This window comes from Brassica oleracea, chromosome C3 (genome assembly GCF_000695525.1).
Source record: "Brassica oleracea var. oleracea cultivar TO1000 chromosome C3, BOL, whole genome shotgun sequence".
In the NCBI taxonomy this organism is placed as follows: Eukaryota; Viridiplantae; Streptophyta; class Magnoliopsida; order Brassicales; family Brassicaceae; genus Brassica; species Brassica oleracea.
In genome coordinates, this window is record NC_027750.1 from 22,679,205 (window position 1) to 22,694,776 (window position 15,572).

At 39.0% G+C, this 15,572-nt stretch overlaps 5 protein-coding genes and 1 non-coding gene across 8 annotated transcripts; 4 read left to right on the forward strand and 2 right to left on the reverse strand.

Moving 5' to 3' along the window:
• Positions 1–132: 132 nt before the first annotated feature.
• On the reverse strand, positions 133–204 carry TRNAE-UUC. The gene has a single exon. It is a non-coding gene; the product is annotated as a tRNA-Glu (tRNA).
• Positions 205–550: 346 nt separating this feature from the next.
• LOC106328377 (26S protease regulatory subunit 6A homolog) lies at positions 551–3,022 on the forward strand. Its single transcript, XM_013766810.1, has 10 exons — positions 551–762; positions 1,006–1,122; positions 1,204–1,311; positions 1,384–1,575; positions 1,651–1,842; positions 1,921–2,039; positions 2,121–2,208; positions 2,298–2,417; positions 2,506–2,646; positions 2,763–3,022. Exons 1-10 carry the CDS (start codon positions 643–645, stop codon positions 2,838–2,840), a joined length of 1,275 nt encoding a protein of 424 aa, XP_013622264.1. The 5' UTR covers positions 551–642; the 3' UTR covers positions 2,841–3,022.
• Positions 3,023–3,553: 531 nt separating this feature from the next.
• On the forward strand, positions 3,554–6,926 carry LOC106336491 (formin-like protein 13). The gene is made up of 6 exons (XM_013775327.1): positions 3,554–4,001; positions 5,151–5,323; positions 5,448–5,503; positions 5,580–5,605; positions 5,696–6,101; positions 6,182–6,926. Exons 1-6 carry the CDS (start codon positions 3,815–3,817, stop codon positions 6,579–6,581), a joined length of 1,248 nt encoding a protein of 415 aa, XP_013630781.1. The 5' UTR covers positions 3,554–3,814; the 3' UTR covers positions 6,582–6,926.
• A 1,070-nt stretch (positions 6,927–7,996) lies between these two features.
• Positions 7,997–9,115, forward strand: LOC106336224 (60S ribosomal protein L22-2). Of its 2 annotated transcripts, none has more exons than XM_013774988.1 (3): positions 7,997–8,074; positions 8,461–8,702; positions 8,797–9,115. In XM_013774988.1, exons 2-3 carry the CDS (start codon positions 8,473–8,475, stop codon positions 8,939–8,941), a joined length of 375 nt encoding a protein of 124 aa, XP_013630442.1. In that variant the 5' UTR covers positions 7,997–8,074; positions 8,461–8,472; the 3' UTR covers positions 8,942–9,115. The 2 variants fall into 2 exon arrangements, with proteins under 2 accessions (XP_013630442.1, XP_013630441.1); XM_013774987.1 differs by having other exon boundaries at positions 8,005–8,074; positions 8,456–8,702.
• A 427-nt stretch (positions 9,116–9,542) lies between these two features.
• LOC106336223 (serine/threonine-protein phosphatase PP1 isozyme 9) lies at positions 9,543–11,674 on the reverse strand. 2 transcript variants are annotated; one of them, XM_013774986.1, is made up of 5 exons: positions 11,442–11,674; positions 10,927–11,128; positions 10,270–10,829; positions 10,026–10,205; positions 9,543–9,934 (listed from the first exon to the last, which is right to left on the reverse strand). In XM_013774986.1, the coding sequence occupies exons 2-5, from the start codon at positions 11,117–11,119 to the stop codon at positions 9,911–9,913; spliced, it is 957 nt and encodes a 318-aa protein (XP_013630440.1). In that variant the 5' UTR covers positions 11,120–11,128; positions 11,442–11,674; the 3' UTR covers positions 9,543–9,910. The 2 variants fall into 2 exon arrangements, with proteins under 2 accessions (XP_013630440.1, XP_013630439.1); XM_013774985.1 differs by lacking the exon at positions 11,442–11,674 and having other exon boundaries at positions 9,544–9,934; positions 10,927–11,434.
• A 2,722-nt stretch (positions 11,675–14,396) lies between these two features.
• On the forward strand, positions 14,397–15,552 carry LOC106331675 (60S ribosomal protein L18-2-like). The gene is made up of 5 exons (XM_013770075.1): positions 14,397–14,470; positions 14,554–14,643; positions 14,744–14,872; positions 14,963–15,145; positions 15,223–15,552. Exons 1-5 carry the CDS (start codon positions 14,468–14,470, stop codon positions 15,379–15,381), a joined length of 564 nt encoding a protein of 187 aa, XP_013625529.1. The 5' UTR covers positions 14,397–14,467; the 3' UTR covers positions 15,382–15,552.
• The last annotated feature ends 20 nt before the right edge of the window (positions 15,553–15,572 follow it).

The following is a 15,572-nucleotide window of genomic DNA, read 5'->3' on the forward strand; positions in this document are numbered from 1 at the left end:
CAATGTACAACAAACTTGTTTGTACAAACCGCAAAATGAAAAAAAGATTGTACAAACCGCGCATCTCTTCAAGGTACCAAACGTTCTGTGCAAATGCAATGAATATATTGGACTTTTTAAAATTGCAAAAAGCTCCGATGCCGGGAATCGAACCCGGGTCTCCTGGGTGAAAGCCAGATATCCTAACCGCTGGACGACATCGGATTTGTTGTTAGAGTCAGTTGATGACTTGTGACATTCTTTTGGAGATTTTTTAAAATTATTTTGGAGGTTTCTATTAATGTTTAAGTGCTGTTAAGAGTTTTCTTAGAGTTGGAAAATATTTGAGTTTTAGTGTCTTTAATTGCAATCTATTGATGTTTAAGTGCTGTTGATACTACCTTTGTGAAAGATGTGAAGTATAATTAACAATAGAGAGATTATGAATGGGTGAAATAGTACCTCTGTGAACGATGTGAAGAATGAGAGACTCTAGTTCGCGCAGAAGTTGTTTGATGACAAGTATTTTTTATAATTATTAATAATTAAACTTTATTTGGTTATTTATTTCCTCATCCCTCCTGTTCTCCCTTTTGCTAGTAGTCGCTCTTCTCCCCTCGTCCCGGCGATCTCTGTTTCCCTCCGATTAGGTAGGCTATTGTGATGGCAACTCCCATGGTAGAAGACACGTCGAGCTTCGAAGAGGATCAGCTCGCATCCATGTCCACAGAAGATATCATCAGAGCTACTCGCCTCCTCGATAACGAGATTCGAATTCTCAAGGTTCTGATTCATTACTCTCTCGATCTCTATTTCGCTTCTTCGTAACTACAAGACTGTATTGGGCTCAGCAATTGCTTAGAATTGGGATAAGATCGTGCTTGTATCTGATTTAGGGTTTGAGCTAATTGTAATTTGTGACCTTTAATTTGAGTTAATTGTATTACTGTTATCTCAAAGTTTAGATTTTCTAACACTACATTGGAAGCTGCTTATGTCATTGCATAATATGAATATATGATACAGGAAGATGCACAAAGAACGAATCTAGAATGCGATTCTTACAAGGAGAAGATAAAAGAGAATCAGGAGAAGATTAAACTCAACAAGCAGCTTCCTTACTTGGTTGGCAACATTGTTGAGGTACTCTACAAGTGTTTCTTTGCGTTACTTATACCATCTACTTCTGTTTTGGAGTTAAACGTATAACTGTTTTGTGATTAGATCTTGGAGATGAATCCGGAAGATGATGCCGAGGAAGACGGTGCTAATATTGACCTTGACTCTCAACGCAAGGGGAAGTGTGTTGTGTTGAAAACCTCTACACGACAGGTGAGACTTATTCATATATATTTTATACATTTTATGTTCATTTCATTTCTGAGCAAATCTTTTTGATTGCAGACTATCTTTCTACCCGTTGTTGGCCTTGTGGACCCTGATAGCTTGAAGCCTGGGGACTTGGTTGGAGTTAATAAAGACAGTTACTTGATACTGGATACGTTGCCGTCTGAGTATGACTCTAGGGTTAAAGCCATGGAGGTGGATGAGAAACCAACCGAAGATTACAATGACATTGGAGGACTGGAGAAGCAGGTTATTAGTTTATCCCCATTGTGCTTGCGTGTCTGCTGCTGTATTGAATCTGATTTGAGTTTATTTATGAAACAGATCCAAGAGCTTGTAGAGGCTATTGTGCTCCCCATGACGCACAAGGAGCGTTTCGAGAAGCTGGGTGTTCGTCCACCAAAGGGAGTGCTCCTGTATGGTCCTCCAGGAACTGGTAAGACTCTAATGGCTCGCGCTTGTGCAGCACAGACCAACGCAACCTTCCTCAAATTGGCAGGTCCTCAATTGGTCCAGGTACTTCATATCTTAGTGCTCCAATCAAAACGTTTGGTTGAGGTTACGAATGGGTAATGATTCTGTGCACATATGCAGATGTTTATTGGAGACGGAGCAAAACTTGTGCGTGATGCCTTTCAACTAGCGAAAGAGAAAGCTCCATGCATCATCTTCATTGATGAAATCGATGCAATTGGTACAAAACGTTTTGACAGGTACTGTGCTGATTCCAGTTTTTTTCTATTTTGGTACTTCATCAGCAGCTCACTAGCTACATTCTTTGGCTGAGAGTGCAGTGAAGTAAGCGGGGACAGGGAAGTGCAGAGGACTATGTTGGAGCTGCTCAATCAGCTTGATGGATTCAGTAGCGATGAACGTATTAAGGTGAGAGAGTCTTTCTCTATTCTAGACACTTAGCTATATATGGTCTCACAAAGAAAGAGTAACAATCGAACCTCTCCAATATGTTTCAGGTGATTGCAGCAACTAACCGTGCAGATATTTTGGACCCAGCACTGATGCGTTCTGGTCGACTAGACAGGAAGATTGAGTTCCCACATCCAACAGAAGAAGCAAGAGCCAGAATCTTGCAGGTTTGTCTCTCTCATTTTTCCGAACAAGACTCTTGATGGCTTAAAAGCTCACATAACTTAAACTAACCAAAACTGAAATGTTAAACAGATTCACTCGAGGAAGATGAATGTACACCCAGACGTCAACTTTGAGGAGCTTGCAAGATCGACGGATGATTTCAATGGAGCTCAGCTGAAAGCAGTTTGTGTAGAGGCTGGCATGTTAGCCCTCCGTCGTGATGCCACTGAGGTAAGAAGCCACAAAAGTCTTGATGCGTTTTTTGTTTTTGTTTTTTGATCAAGTCTTGATGTTTGGTAATTGAAGTATTGTCTGGTTTTTGAGCATTGGGGGTTCTCTGTTCTCAGGTGAACCATGAGGACTTCAACGAAGGTATCATCCAAGTCCAGGCCAAGAAGAAAGCAAGCTTGAACTACTACGCCTAATCTCTCTCTCTCTGTGTCTTGTTCCTTTCAACTAGTTTTACATTCCCATTTTGGATATTTTCATATTTAGTTGTGTTCATCTTCTTTTCCTAAAAAGGTGGAATTTAATATGATACACTACTGTTTCACGTCATCACATTCACATGCATGTCATGTTAGAGAAATCAAAAGGAGTTTTGATACAGAAGCAACGAATTTCAAAAGAGAACTGAATACATTTATGAATCTGTGGGTTTTGAACATGGTAAATACGAACACCCACCAAAACTAAATAGGAACTAAATACAGTAATATGCGTTTGATTTGTTCATTTTCTTTCCTCTAAGAAACATTCGATTTTTTTTTTTTATATTCCAATTTTATTATCTTCTTCCAATCTGATGTTTGCGAGAAATATTTAATTTTTGGTTAATAGATATTTGCTTAACAATATCAACCTAACCAAACCAAATTCAAAACCAGTTTTACCACCCAAAAAAAAAAAAAAATCGAAACCAGTTGTAAAATATGAGTGCCAAAAATGGAAAGTTTAGGTACCAAGGTGGTATTAATAATGTACTTAACTGGTAATAGAGGAAAAAAGGAAAAGAAAAAAGAGGAAAAAGTTAAGGGCCGATGTGAAGTAGACAAAACGATGAGAATAAATCTGAGCCGTCCAATAAAAATATTCGGACATGGGTCATTGCTTCTACCCGCAAACCCAATCTTCCTCGCACAAAACATCACCACCCCAGCAAACAAAAAAAACTTCAAGAAAAATATAGTTTCTTTTCCTTCGTCTGGGGTCTCTGGTGGGTAACGATCGGAGAGAGTTCATTGATTCATAAACTTTTAAAACCGTTTCTCTTAAATTAATCGAATCGAAGCTTTAACGAATCCGGGGAAGAGCGTGAATTGAATTGTGTTTGTGTGGTGGTGATTCGAGCTCGACGAGAAAAGGGTTTTTGTTGAGATTTGATTTGAATTGGTGTGTTATGGGTTTAGGCAATAAGGTAAACAAATTCAATTTCGGAGATAACGATCATCTCCCCGACGAAGGTGGCGGCGGCGAGGAAGGAGATGGTTTCGGCTCGGTTGCATGTTCGATTTGTCTCGATACCGTCGCTAAAGACGGCGATCGAGCCTGGGCTAATCTCCAATGCGGCCACCAGTTCCATCTCGGTAACGTTTTCTTAAGCTTTGATTTTGATGTGTTTGATTCGATTGAATTGTGGTTAGTGATTGTCTGAAAAAAGTATTGCTTCAGATTTCGATTTGAATCGTCCAGATCTGTCTTTTGTTTTTTTGGTTACTGTTACATTCTTGGTTGGTGGCTACTGTTGTTAATTGAGATGTGAACCCTTTTGTTGTAATATAATCATGGATGTGTAATGAGCTTTGGAACTGATCTGTTCATGTTCATGATCTGATTGAATTGTTATGTGAGTTTATGCAGATAGCTTGATCACTGTTTTTTATCACAATGCCAATTTTGTTTGATTGATCTCTTCAGTTAAACCCCGTTCGATGGATTCTATATTAGAGTAAAATGTTCGATGGATTCTATATTAGAGTAAAATGCATTATGTGCTCTTCATTAGTATTGTTTAGGAGGGGATGAGTTCATATGAGTCTTTGCTTCTTAATTTTTGTTCACTGTGTGTCAATCTTTGATGTCTGGTTACGAGTATCTGTGTGTGTGTATTCATTATCTGCTCGAATTTTTATGTGAGGTTATGCAGATAGCTTGATCACTGTTTTTATCACAGTGCCAATTTTGTTTGATTGATCTCTTCAGTTAAACCCCGTTCGATGGATTCTATTAGCTTAGAGTAAAATGCATTATGTGCTCTTCATTAGTATTGTTTAGGAGGGGATGAGTTCATATGAGTCTTTGCTTCTTAATTTTTGTTCACTGTGTGTCAATCTTTGATGTCTGGTTACGAGTATCTGTGTGTGTGTATTCATTATCTGCTCGAATTTTTATGTGAGGTTATGCAGATAGCTTGATCACTGTTTTATCACAATGCCAAGTTTGTTTGATTGATCTCTTCAACGTGTTTGATGCATCTATTAGCTTAGAATAATCGTCTCATCTGTGTTTCAGCAATAAAATGCGTTATGTGCTCTTCATTAAGATTGTATAGGAGGGGATGACCGGGTGAGTTCATATGAGTCTTTGCTTTGTATCCATATGAGTCGATGAAAGAGAGCTTTTTAGCTACAGTTTGAGATGTCCTCCAATGTGTGGCGGTATTAAATGACTTATGTTTGGTTTCTTATGCTCTTTCGCAAACCCAAAATGTTTTCCTTTGTGTTTTTTTTTTATAGATTGTATTGGGTCAGCTTTCAATGCAAAGGGGGTGATGCAGTGCCCAAACTGTAGGAAAGTAGAGAAAGGCCAGTGGCTTTACGCTAACGGTTGCCGCTCACACCCTGAGTTCAATGTCGACGATTGGGTTCACGAAGAGGAGATTTATGATATCGGAAGCTACCCTGAAATGGTAAAAACCCTGGTAACCCTATCCTTACCCAAGTTCTCTTACGTCACACTCCTCTGCCTCACTTGCTTGAGTTGTGTTCCAAACTTCCACGTCGAAAACGCTTATGTTTATGTTATCTTTGCAGGCTTTTGGAGTTCACTGGTGCCCATTTGGAAGCTCAGCGCGTCTTCCCTCGTTCGAGTCAGTAATTAAAAACTCTATTTGCTGATACCTTTTGGAATCTTCTTTGCTGATGAAACTTTCTTAAACTTTGTAGGGATGGAGATTTTTCACCGAGTTCATGTAAGACATTCTCAGATTGGTTATTTCTTGTTTTTCTCCCCTTCATCTTGGTTTATTGACCTATTGAGTATGTATGACACTATGGCACAGTTCATGATCTCTTGAACCAGCAAGCCTACTTTACAGAACCACCAGCAGCTCCAACGGCGGGTCACCCATGTCCATACGTAACCTACATTGGCCCGGTTCATTCCTCTTCCTCTAGCTCTGCCGGTGTTACAGGCGTTTCAGACAGTCCAAGTTTCACTAGCCACTGGAACACCGGCTCATCGGGTGAAGTCCCAACTCCTTATGGCTTCCCTCACTATCACGGCTGGGAGTATCACTCACCTCCACCCACACCGCCACAGCACTTCTCTCCTTCTGTCCCTCACGTGGGGAGTCCAACTCACCCCACGCCTCCACCAGCTTCCGCAAGAACCTCCCGAGCCAACGGCTCGGATGTTATCAGACCAAGACCGCCGCAGTTCATGCGTCCATCATATCATGGTCACAGGTACATGTTTCATCTCTTGTCTTGACTTTAAAGTAGAATTATTACAGTCTTATATGTATTGTAATAATGGGTCTTTGCAGTTCTAGTGGTAGAGCGGGGAGCTCGGTGGCATCTGTTCCGAGAACACCGCCTTTTCCAGGAAGCAACGTTAGGACCAGAGACAGAACACAAGCTCTTCAAGCCTATTACCAACAGTCCACTGCACAGTCACACCAACCAGACTCACCTATAGTCTCCCGTGGGCCTGTGTTCCCCTCTGGACCGAGGCCCAGCAGAGGATCAGCTTCATCATCTTCAGATCAGTCAGGAGGTGGGAGCCGGTTTCTGTGGTTTAACATATGGGAGAGAGAGCCTTATATGCAACCGCAACAAGCTTACCAAGTTAACCAGATGGAGAGAGAACCATCTATTTGGGCGTCTACCTTCAACGAAGGAGGAGGGAGCTTCCATCAGAGGCATGGCGGTGGAGGACCATCGTGAGAGGTGAGTAAGTTGCCGGCGAGGGAAATTCTCATACCCAAAGAAAAAAGGAAAACAATGGGAAGTTGATATTTGATAAAACATGAAAACAATCACTGCATGCTTGAAGTTATTGATAATATATGAACACAAATGAATGGTATGTAATGAATGGTCTGGAGAGAGAGACTTGCTTCCCCTGTTTTGGTGATGACCGTGTGGTTAAAGCCGGTTTGGGTCTGGTTTGGATCCGAGTAGCGAACAGGTTGTTGGTTATTTGTTTTTCTTTGATGTGGCTACACTGGGTATCCAAGTTAAATACCCTAATGCAACATTTTTCTTCTTCATATGTTATTTTTTTAGTAATGTGATGCTCGTCTTCTACGCAAAATAAAGTGAATGTCAAATTACCATACACTAAAGTCTATAGTAACAAGTAAATAGAATACTCTAAGCAACATCTGTGTATAATTGTATATGAATGTTCAAGAGGGTAAACCAACCATGAACTTTCAGATGGATTATTTTGTGTTGTAATATGTGTTACATATACACGGAAAATAATTAAAACTCAATGATTAAACTGAACTACTACCTACGTTGTACGGAAGCTTCATCGGACGTCCGCTTCGGAACCGGAATCGGAATCGGAACCTTGTGGAAGCTTACGGAATCTCGCTTCCAAAACGTTTCTAAAATATTCTTTTTAAAAACATGTTAGAAGCTTATGATTCCGTTTTGGAATCACGTTTCCATTCCTTAAAAAAAACACAATGACTTATATCAATAAAAATATAAAATTATAGTTTTAATTTATATAAAATCCAAATTTAATAGTATTGAATAGAGAGAAAAGAAATATACAAATATTAAAATTAACACTATAAATTATCTTTATGCATTGAGGTTTTTATTAAAGATAATCATATATTCAAATATATTATGTCATTTAATTATAAAGAATTAAAAATAATTAATATAATAATTTATTTTAAATTTAATTTATGTGTATTTTCACAGTTTTAATATGAAATCATTTTGAAATTATTATAAATAAATAAATGTTTTATCTTAAATTTAAATCATATAATTTTTAGTTCTACATTTTTAAAAATCTTATATATGTGTGTGTGTATATATATAGATACGCTTCCAACACGTACCCACTTCTTAATTTTTTTAAAAATCTCGCTTCCGCGCTTCCATACGCTTCCGCTTCCACTTCCACGTATCCGCTTCCGTTTCCATGTAACAAAGACTACTACACTAGCATTTGCATTTTGTTGGTGATTTACAACAAAAACCTCACATGTTACAAAACAATTGGGCTTTTAATTCAAGTACAAAAGATTTGGGTACATTTGGAGATTTCTAAAATATTAGAGGGAAAGTTTTGTTATTTATAGAAATATAAATTAGGTCTATAAGAAGCACTTTAAATAAGCAAAAACCCTAGCCACATTTTGTTTCCTCGTCTCCTCTCACTCGTTCAACCGGCGCCGCTCGTCTTCAAGGTACCCCTGTTACGATCTCTCTCTACATCTGATGGAACACTCTTCAGTATCTTATATTAGATTTGATAAAAATTATTTCTCGAACTATGAAGGTAGAATAGATGCACGAGTTTATAGTTTCACTCTTTCTCTTGCTTGAGCTCATGTCCACTCTATTGAAAGTGTGGCTGACGAGATTAGATTAGAAACTCACATGTAACAAGTTTTGATTCTCATCAGATCTCACAGGTTTTGAAAATGTCGTATAAAAACAGATTAGGATTCGTTGTCTGTATCGAAACACACCTTTGTCTATATGCAGACATATGTCTTTTGGCTTGTATGTGTCTTCTTGTCAGTGATTTATAAACACTCTGTGTTCTGTTTTTTGGATTTGGATAGGAAAGGTTTGAGAGAAAATGAGTCGCGGAGCTGCAGCCGTTGCCAAGGGAAAGAAGAAGGGAGTGTCCTTCTCCATTGACTGCTCGAAGCCTGTCGATGACAAGATCATGGAGATTGCTTCCCTCGAGAAGTTCCTTCAGGAGAGGATCAAAGTCGGTGGCAAAGCCGGTGCCCTTGGTGATTCCGTCACAATCACACGTGAGAAGAACAAGATCACTGTTACCTCCGAAGGCCAATTCTCCAAGAGGTAAACAAACACTCAACACCACATTTTTCCTCTAGTGATTATAGGATTTATAAGCAATCTGAAGTTTCAACTCTTTGTTTGTTGTTACTTTCAGGTATTTGAAGTACTTGACGAAGAAGTACTTGAAGAAGCACAATGTGAGGGATTGGCTTAGAGTGATTGCGGCTAACAAGGACCGTAACCTCTATGAGTTGAGGTACTTCAACATCGCTGAGAACGAGGGCGAGGAGGAAGACTAGAAGAGCGCTCTACTCTTGTTTTTGCCTGTTTCTTCTGTTGTTTTGGTTTCTGCTTTTTGCTGCTATCAATACAATTTATCTTGGTTCTTTTTTTGTGAGAGATCTTATCTAGTTTTGGTTGAAGTTAATTATCGTTTCAGACTCTTGTTTAAGAGAAGAATATCTTGGTAATTATCTTATGGTTGAAGAATCTGTTAAAGAAGATCAAAACTATTAGAGACGTAACAAAGTTGAGCGTTCGACAGTGTTGGTTATTACCACGTACCGACGGTTACTTACACCAGATGCTGATGAATTTGTCACTAAAGGACGTGGTAGTCAGCTTGGATACAATACAAGCCTGGAGTAGAGGATTATTCCGAGTTGTTTTGTCCAAAGGAGTGGGAAATGGAATGCCTCCAACGTCTGTCTTGATGTGTAGTGATCAGGTGTTTATAAAGAGGTTCGTGATGAAACCTGACAAGCTAAAGCTGGTGAATGAATTGATAACCATATTCACCGGAGAAGGCAGTCACAGACACACCACAAGTCACAACAATGACAATAGTTAAAGCTTGCGTCTTCCAATGAGTTGATTCTGCTTTGTTTCGTTGTTTTATGAAACTGTTATGGTGAATGAAAGTTTGTGAAATTGTATTTGATGATACAAGAAAATAAGAAAAAGCAAAAGAGGAGAGGCACTCTATAACTTAAATGAATAAACATAAGAACAAGAAAACAAACCAAAAGGAGATGAAAAGTTCAAGAAGCAGAGAAGAGAAGTTTATGCAAACTATACACAAAGAATATTTTGGATTACAGCTTTTTGTCTTCTGTCTCTCTCTCTCTTTTGTTCTTCTTTGATGACTAAGTAAACTAGTCTTTAAGTTTCTCTTCTCCGTTGCACTTTACCTACATCTGAAGTAATGCATATAAAGCCTAGCTTGAGCTTATGAAACCAAGCCTCAAGGGAACATCCTTTCTTGAGTTTCAAGACTTGCCCATTTTTGGTACCTGATAAAACAAAACATAAAGAAAGCCATGTGTAAAGCTATTACCAATCATAGTATCAGAAGAAGGGCTTCTTGGTCTGGTGAGAACAAACCTTCTTGAGAGGAGTACTGCTTGAAGCTGGAGCAGGTTTCAGAATCTCAAAAGAGCACACAAGAGACTGGTCCACACTCAACAATGCACCTGCATTGTCAAACTCTCCACCATAGTTTGGAGCAGAGAATATAGTAACTAATCTCCTTTTAGCAAAAAACTCATACCCATCTTCCACTACCTGCAAACAAACCAAAGTAAATCATAAAGGTCTCTCAAGTAAAGTCTAGGAGAAGTCTTTTTACCTGATGACCGCGGCAAATAAGGTCAAGATCATTCTTATCCAAGAACTCAGCAACCACATCAGCACCAAACGTGCAAGAAATACCTCTATCACTATCAGACCATCCTTCCCTCTTCTGATCAGGATCAGACCAAAGCAAATCACAAAGAAGACCATTGTCCGGAATCTCAGTAGGCCTCTCAATCTCCCTAATCTGCTCCAAATTCTCCAGCTCCGGCGACAGCCCGCCGTGCATACACAGGATCTTGTCGTCAATGAGGGCAGCAACGGGAAGACAGTTGAAGCAGTCGGTGAATATCTTCCATAGCCTGACGTTGAATCTCCGTTTGCATTCATCGTAGAAGCCGTAGATCCTGTTGATCTTGGCGTCTTCGTGGTTGCCTCTCAGGAGAAAGATCTTGGACGGGTAGCGGATCTTGTAAGCCAAGAGGAGGCAGATTGTTTCGAGGCTTTGCTTGCCTCTGTCGACGTAGTCTCCGAGGAAGAGGTAGTGCGCTGAAGGAGGGTAGCCTCCGTATTCGAATAGACGAAGAAGGTCTTGGTATTGTCCATGGATATCACCTTCGTTTTTGTAATATTTCTCATAGTTTGTAATAGCATAATAAAAACAATGCGAAATCATTTTTTAATCTGTTGAACAGAGAGGGAGAGAGAGTACCGCAGATGCGAATGGGGGCATGGAGGTCGAGGAGATTAGGCTGAGAGAGGAAGATTTGTCTGGCGTTAACGCAGAGTTGACGGATCTCGATCTCGGAGAGCTGAACCTGTTTGCCTCCTTTGCCTTCTAATAGTCTTCTTATGATATCATCCACCGTACTTATCTCCATCACCGCTTCCATTGTCGTCGTCATCCTTCTTTTCTATAACCAGAATGCAAATTAAAACAAAAGGGTTTGCGAAAAATCAGGTGAGAAACAATGGGTCGTTAATGGTTTCAAGGATTGATAAGGAGGCGATCAGAAAGTGGGAAGCTTTTTTGGGATTTTTCCCGGGGAAATGCGGGAAACGCGAAAGAAAGAGACAAAACAAAAGGGGGGAGAGACCAGAAGTAAATCTTGATTAGTCTTAAAACTCAAGTGGATCAAATGGACAGAGATTAGATTAGAACAAATCCGAATTTAAGATTATAACTTTTTTAATTTCAGAACAGAGAAACAAAAAAGAAAGTTTTACCTTTAGAGTATTGAGGGGAGAAAAACAGATGGTGCAGATATCTTGTCGTCTCTCTCTCTCTCCTGTCTGAAAATTTTGGAAATCTATTTTCAACGCAGTTTTTGGATTTTAATGGCTATTGATTACAATGAAGAAGTCGGTCAAATAGTAAGGTTACAGATGGACATGGTGATCATAAAGATAATTAAGAATATGAAATGGAACGATTGGAATCAATGGACTTACCCTTGTAATTAGTGTTTACCTTCTAAGGCAAGGATATGGGGACGGTGGTGGAAGAAGATCCAGCCAAAAAGATGAGACGTGGAAGATTCTCATTGGAACTGGTCAAAGTAATTTGTTGTCGGGCGAGAAACCGCGTTTTTTGAAAAGTTCGGTTTTATCGTTAGAGGTAAAGCACGTGTGTGATTAATCATGTTCCTCTCTAATTAGCATATTCAAAAACACATTATTTTACCTTTTTGGTAAATAGTAAAAGTATATTTTTACTAGAGAAAATTACGCTGGGAGACACAATCTGACTTTTTAATTACACAATAAGGCACTTTGTGCCTTTGACACACTTAGTACATGTGTAATACCATAATTGACATTCAGTTTACTTTACTACAACATCCATCAATTCTGAAATAAATAAATCAATTAGAAAAAAAAAATCAAAACTTTTTTCGTCTCTTTGTCATCGATGAACCATCGAAAAGTTTTTTTTTTTTTGTGAACCAAATCTCAGAAAGAAAAAACAATGAGATTGTGAGAAGAATTGAAAATTTAGAACTAGCTAAGAAGATATCAAAGATAGGTTTAGGAGATAAGGAGGATAACACAGATCCATTGTTTTGAATCAAGATGGATATATTGGAGCTCGGTTTAGGAGAGTGATTTAGGTGATGATGGAGAAGATTAAAATGATAAATGAGGAAAAGGAGTTTGGTCCATTACTGAATTCACCAAACTGAAAAGCTCTTATCCTCTTTTGATGTATTCATATGTTGTTATCGAAGAAGCGGAAAGCGGCGAGTTTTCTGGGATTGAGTGGAGGAGATTTGAAGAGTCAGTGAAGTCACAGAGGAGAGTGAATTCCAAAATCTAGCTCCGGTGACTAAGGCAATTAATTCGTCAAGAAAGTTCGAATTAAGACTGAAGTTGAGAGCAGCGAGCTTTTGAAGCTTAAACGGATATCTGGGATTGTAGTGGAGTCGCTGAGGAGATCTGAGTTCCGACGAGACTAACTATGGTGACGTAGGAAGGTGGTTATGGATATGAAGATGGTGGATACTAAGGTGGTTGCTCGAGATGAGGAGATGGTGGTGGATACGGTGGAGGTGGAAGATGGGAGAGTAGGGGGATACGGAGGTGGAGATGGTGGTTGATACCGGAGTGGAGGTTATGGTGGTCATGGATACAGAGGCGGTGGATATGAAAGTGGATATAGAGGTGGAGACTGTGGTGGCGATAGATACCGATAGATACCGTAAATGAGGTTGTGTGGTTATGGATATGAAGTTTGTGGTTACGGACTTGGAAACATCACTCTTGTCCATATACCCTCTTCCCAAACATTATGTATGCTTTTGTAATATATGCGGTTTCTAGGTCTTTTATATTATCAAACATTACGAATGCTTATCAAGTTAAGATATTTGACATATCTACTGTATCACATCCATACTATATGTTCTAGAAAATTTGTATCTTTGGTACCCTAACCACAACAATCATGTCCACAACAATAACAATGTGTCCTTAACATATACGCCTAACCACTATTTCCTATCCACGACTTTGTAACTACCATATCCTAGCAAAACACACCGTTTAATTTATTAACATAAAATGAAATAACTACTTTAATTGTTGCTTCCTTCTAAAAATAAGACAGGGGCATTTTGGTCTCGAATCTACCAAACCGTACAAGTAAAGTGTGTCAAAACTATAATGTGTCTTTTGCTGCAAAGAAAAGACGAAATGTGTCTTTTTATGTAACCTTCTCTTGTGTACATAAATTAAAAATATCTATTTTCATCTATTTTAAACAAAAGCACAACTGATTATAGCTAACTACAATTTAACATATAATAAAATAGAATGTATAATATCATTGATTATATATATATAAACTGTGAATAAATTTTATACAAAATTTTGAAAATGTTATCTAATTTATCTAATTTAGAACATAAAATTTATTCTAAAACGTCAAGTATCAGAAACAAACGGATGGAGTATAATTTGTAAACTATTTTCAGAGTAAATGTTAAATTCAAATGAACCTTAATAGATGTGATTAATACTCTGTAGCTGTCTATGAATATAATACTATAGAGATATTAGTTTATAGCTAACAACAATTACCCTGTTCGTTTTAAAGACGCCGTTAGTGGCGGCGGCGGCCAACAATTACCCTATGAAAGAAGAAAATTCGGAGCTTTAAAGACGCAGCCAGCCGCAAGCTAATAATCAGGAGGCAGGAAACCGGTGTTGCCGCTGTCGCTAATATTATCAGCGTTCTCTTTACCGAACTTTATTTGCCGCCGCGTCAGAATAACAAATCCGTTTTGTTGTGACTTTGCTGTGCATGCTCTAACTGTAGCGATAATTTAGAGCCGCAGTCGCATGCCGCCGCGTTGATAAAACGAACAGGGGTAATGTTACACCTAATAAGTAGCTCAATCCTTTTGTCAAGACTCCATAGATGATCTACGTAATACAACACACATCAAACTGACACAACAGAAATCATTAAATAATTTGATCTGAAAAAGGAGACTTCTTATGATCTGTGGTTCATAATAGTTCTTTGATGTTGGGTCTGTTTCTCATGTCAATTAATGAGCTTGACCCATAAAACACAACATGGTCTGAACTGGACATCAATTATATTGGGCTTACAGGGCCCATTACTGGAATTAAGTAAACCCTAAAGCTAAATCGAGTCACCGTTACTATGAACTGATATAAAAGCTAGATTCATCACTTCTCTTGCTGAAGCTTCGACCGCGGCGGCACCACATCTCCCGGACGCTACAATGGTACATTTCCCCTCTCTCAATCTCCATTCTCTGAATGCTTTGAGTTTGGTTGATTCTGAGATCAAATTCGGTGGTGTTTGCAGGGTATCGATTTGATCGCTGGAGGTAAGAGCAAGAAGACCAAAAGGACAGCTCCCAAGTCCGACGATGTCTATCTCAAGCTCACTGTCAAGGTCAAAACTTTAACCAACAATCTTTCTCCTTTGAAGCGTTATCTGTTTGCTAAATCTTACTGAACATGAGATTTGAACTTTTGTTTTGAAAAATTTGCAGCTTTACAGGTTTCTGGTGAGGAGAACTCAGAGCAAGTTCAATGCAGTGATCCTAAAGAGGCTTTTCATGAGCAAAGTCAACAAAGCTCCTCTTTCTCTATCTAGACTCGTCGAGTTCATGACTGGCAAGGTTCCATTTCGTTTCAAAACCTAGTATCTCTCTGTTACTTGGTGTAGAAGTTAGTCCTAGGTCATGATCTCTCTTGCATTGATATGATAGGAAGATAAGATTGCTGTCTTGGTTGGAACTATAACCGATGATTTGAGGGTACACGAGATTCCAGCTATCAAAGTTACTGCCTTGAGGTTCACGGAGAGAGCCAGAGCTCGTATTGAGAAAGCTGGTGGTGAATGCTTGACCTTTGACCAGCTTGCTCTCAGAGCTCCTTTGGGACAGAACACGGTAACCGCTCTTCTTCATTTTCTTTTCTACTTAGGTGTGATAAAAGTGTTTAGCCTTTACTTGGTTCTTGTGTGTAGGTTCTTCTTAGAGGACCTAAGAACTCACGTGAGGCTGTGAAGCATTTTGGTCGCGCTCCTGGTGTTCCACACAGTCACTCGAAGCCATATGTTCGGTCCAAGGGAAGGAAGTTCGAGAAGGCCAGAGGAAAGAGGAAGAGCCGTGGTTTCAAGGTTTAAGAACATTGTCTGTGTCACTGAACTTGATTCTGTTGTGTTGTTGCTTCTTAATCACTTTCGTAATCGGATTTTTGTTAGAGAATTGTGCTTTTTCGTGCCTTGTTTCAGACAATATCTAAAGTTTGCGACTACTGTGAGCTTTACTGTGTTTATCAAACTTCACATTCTTTCCTCAAAAGTTCTTGACGTCA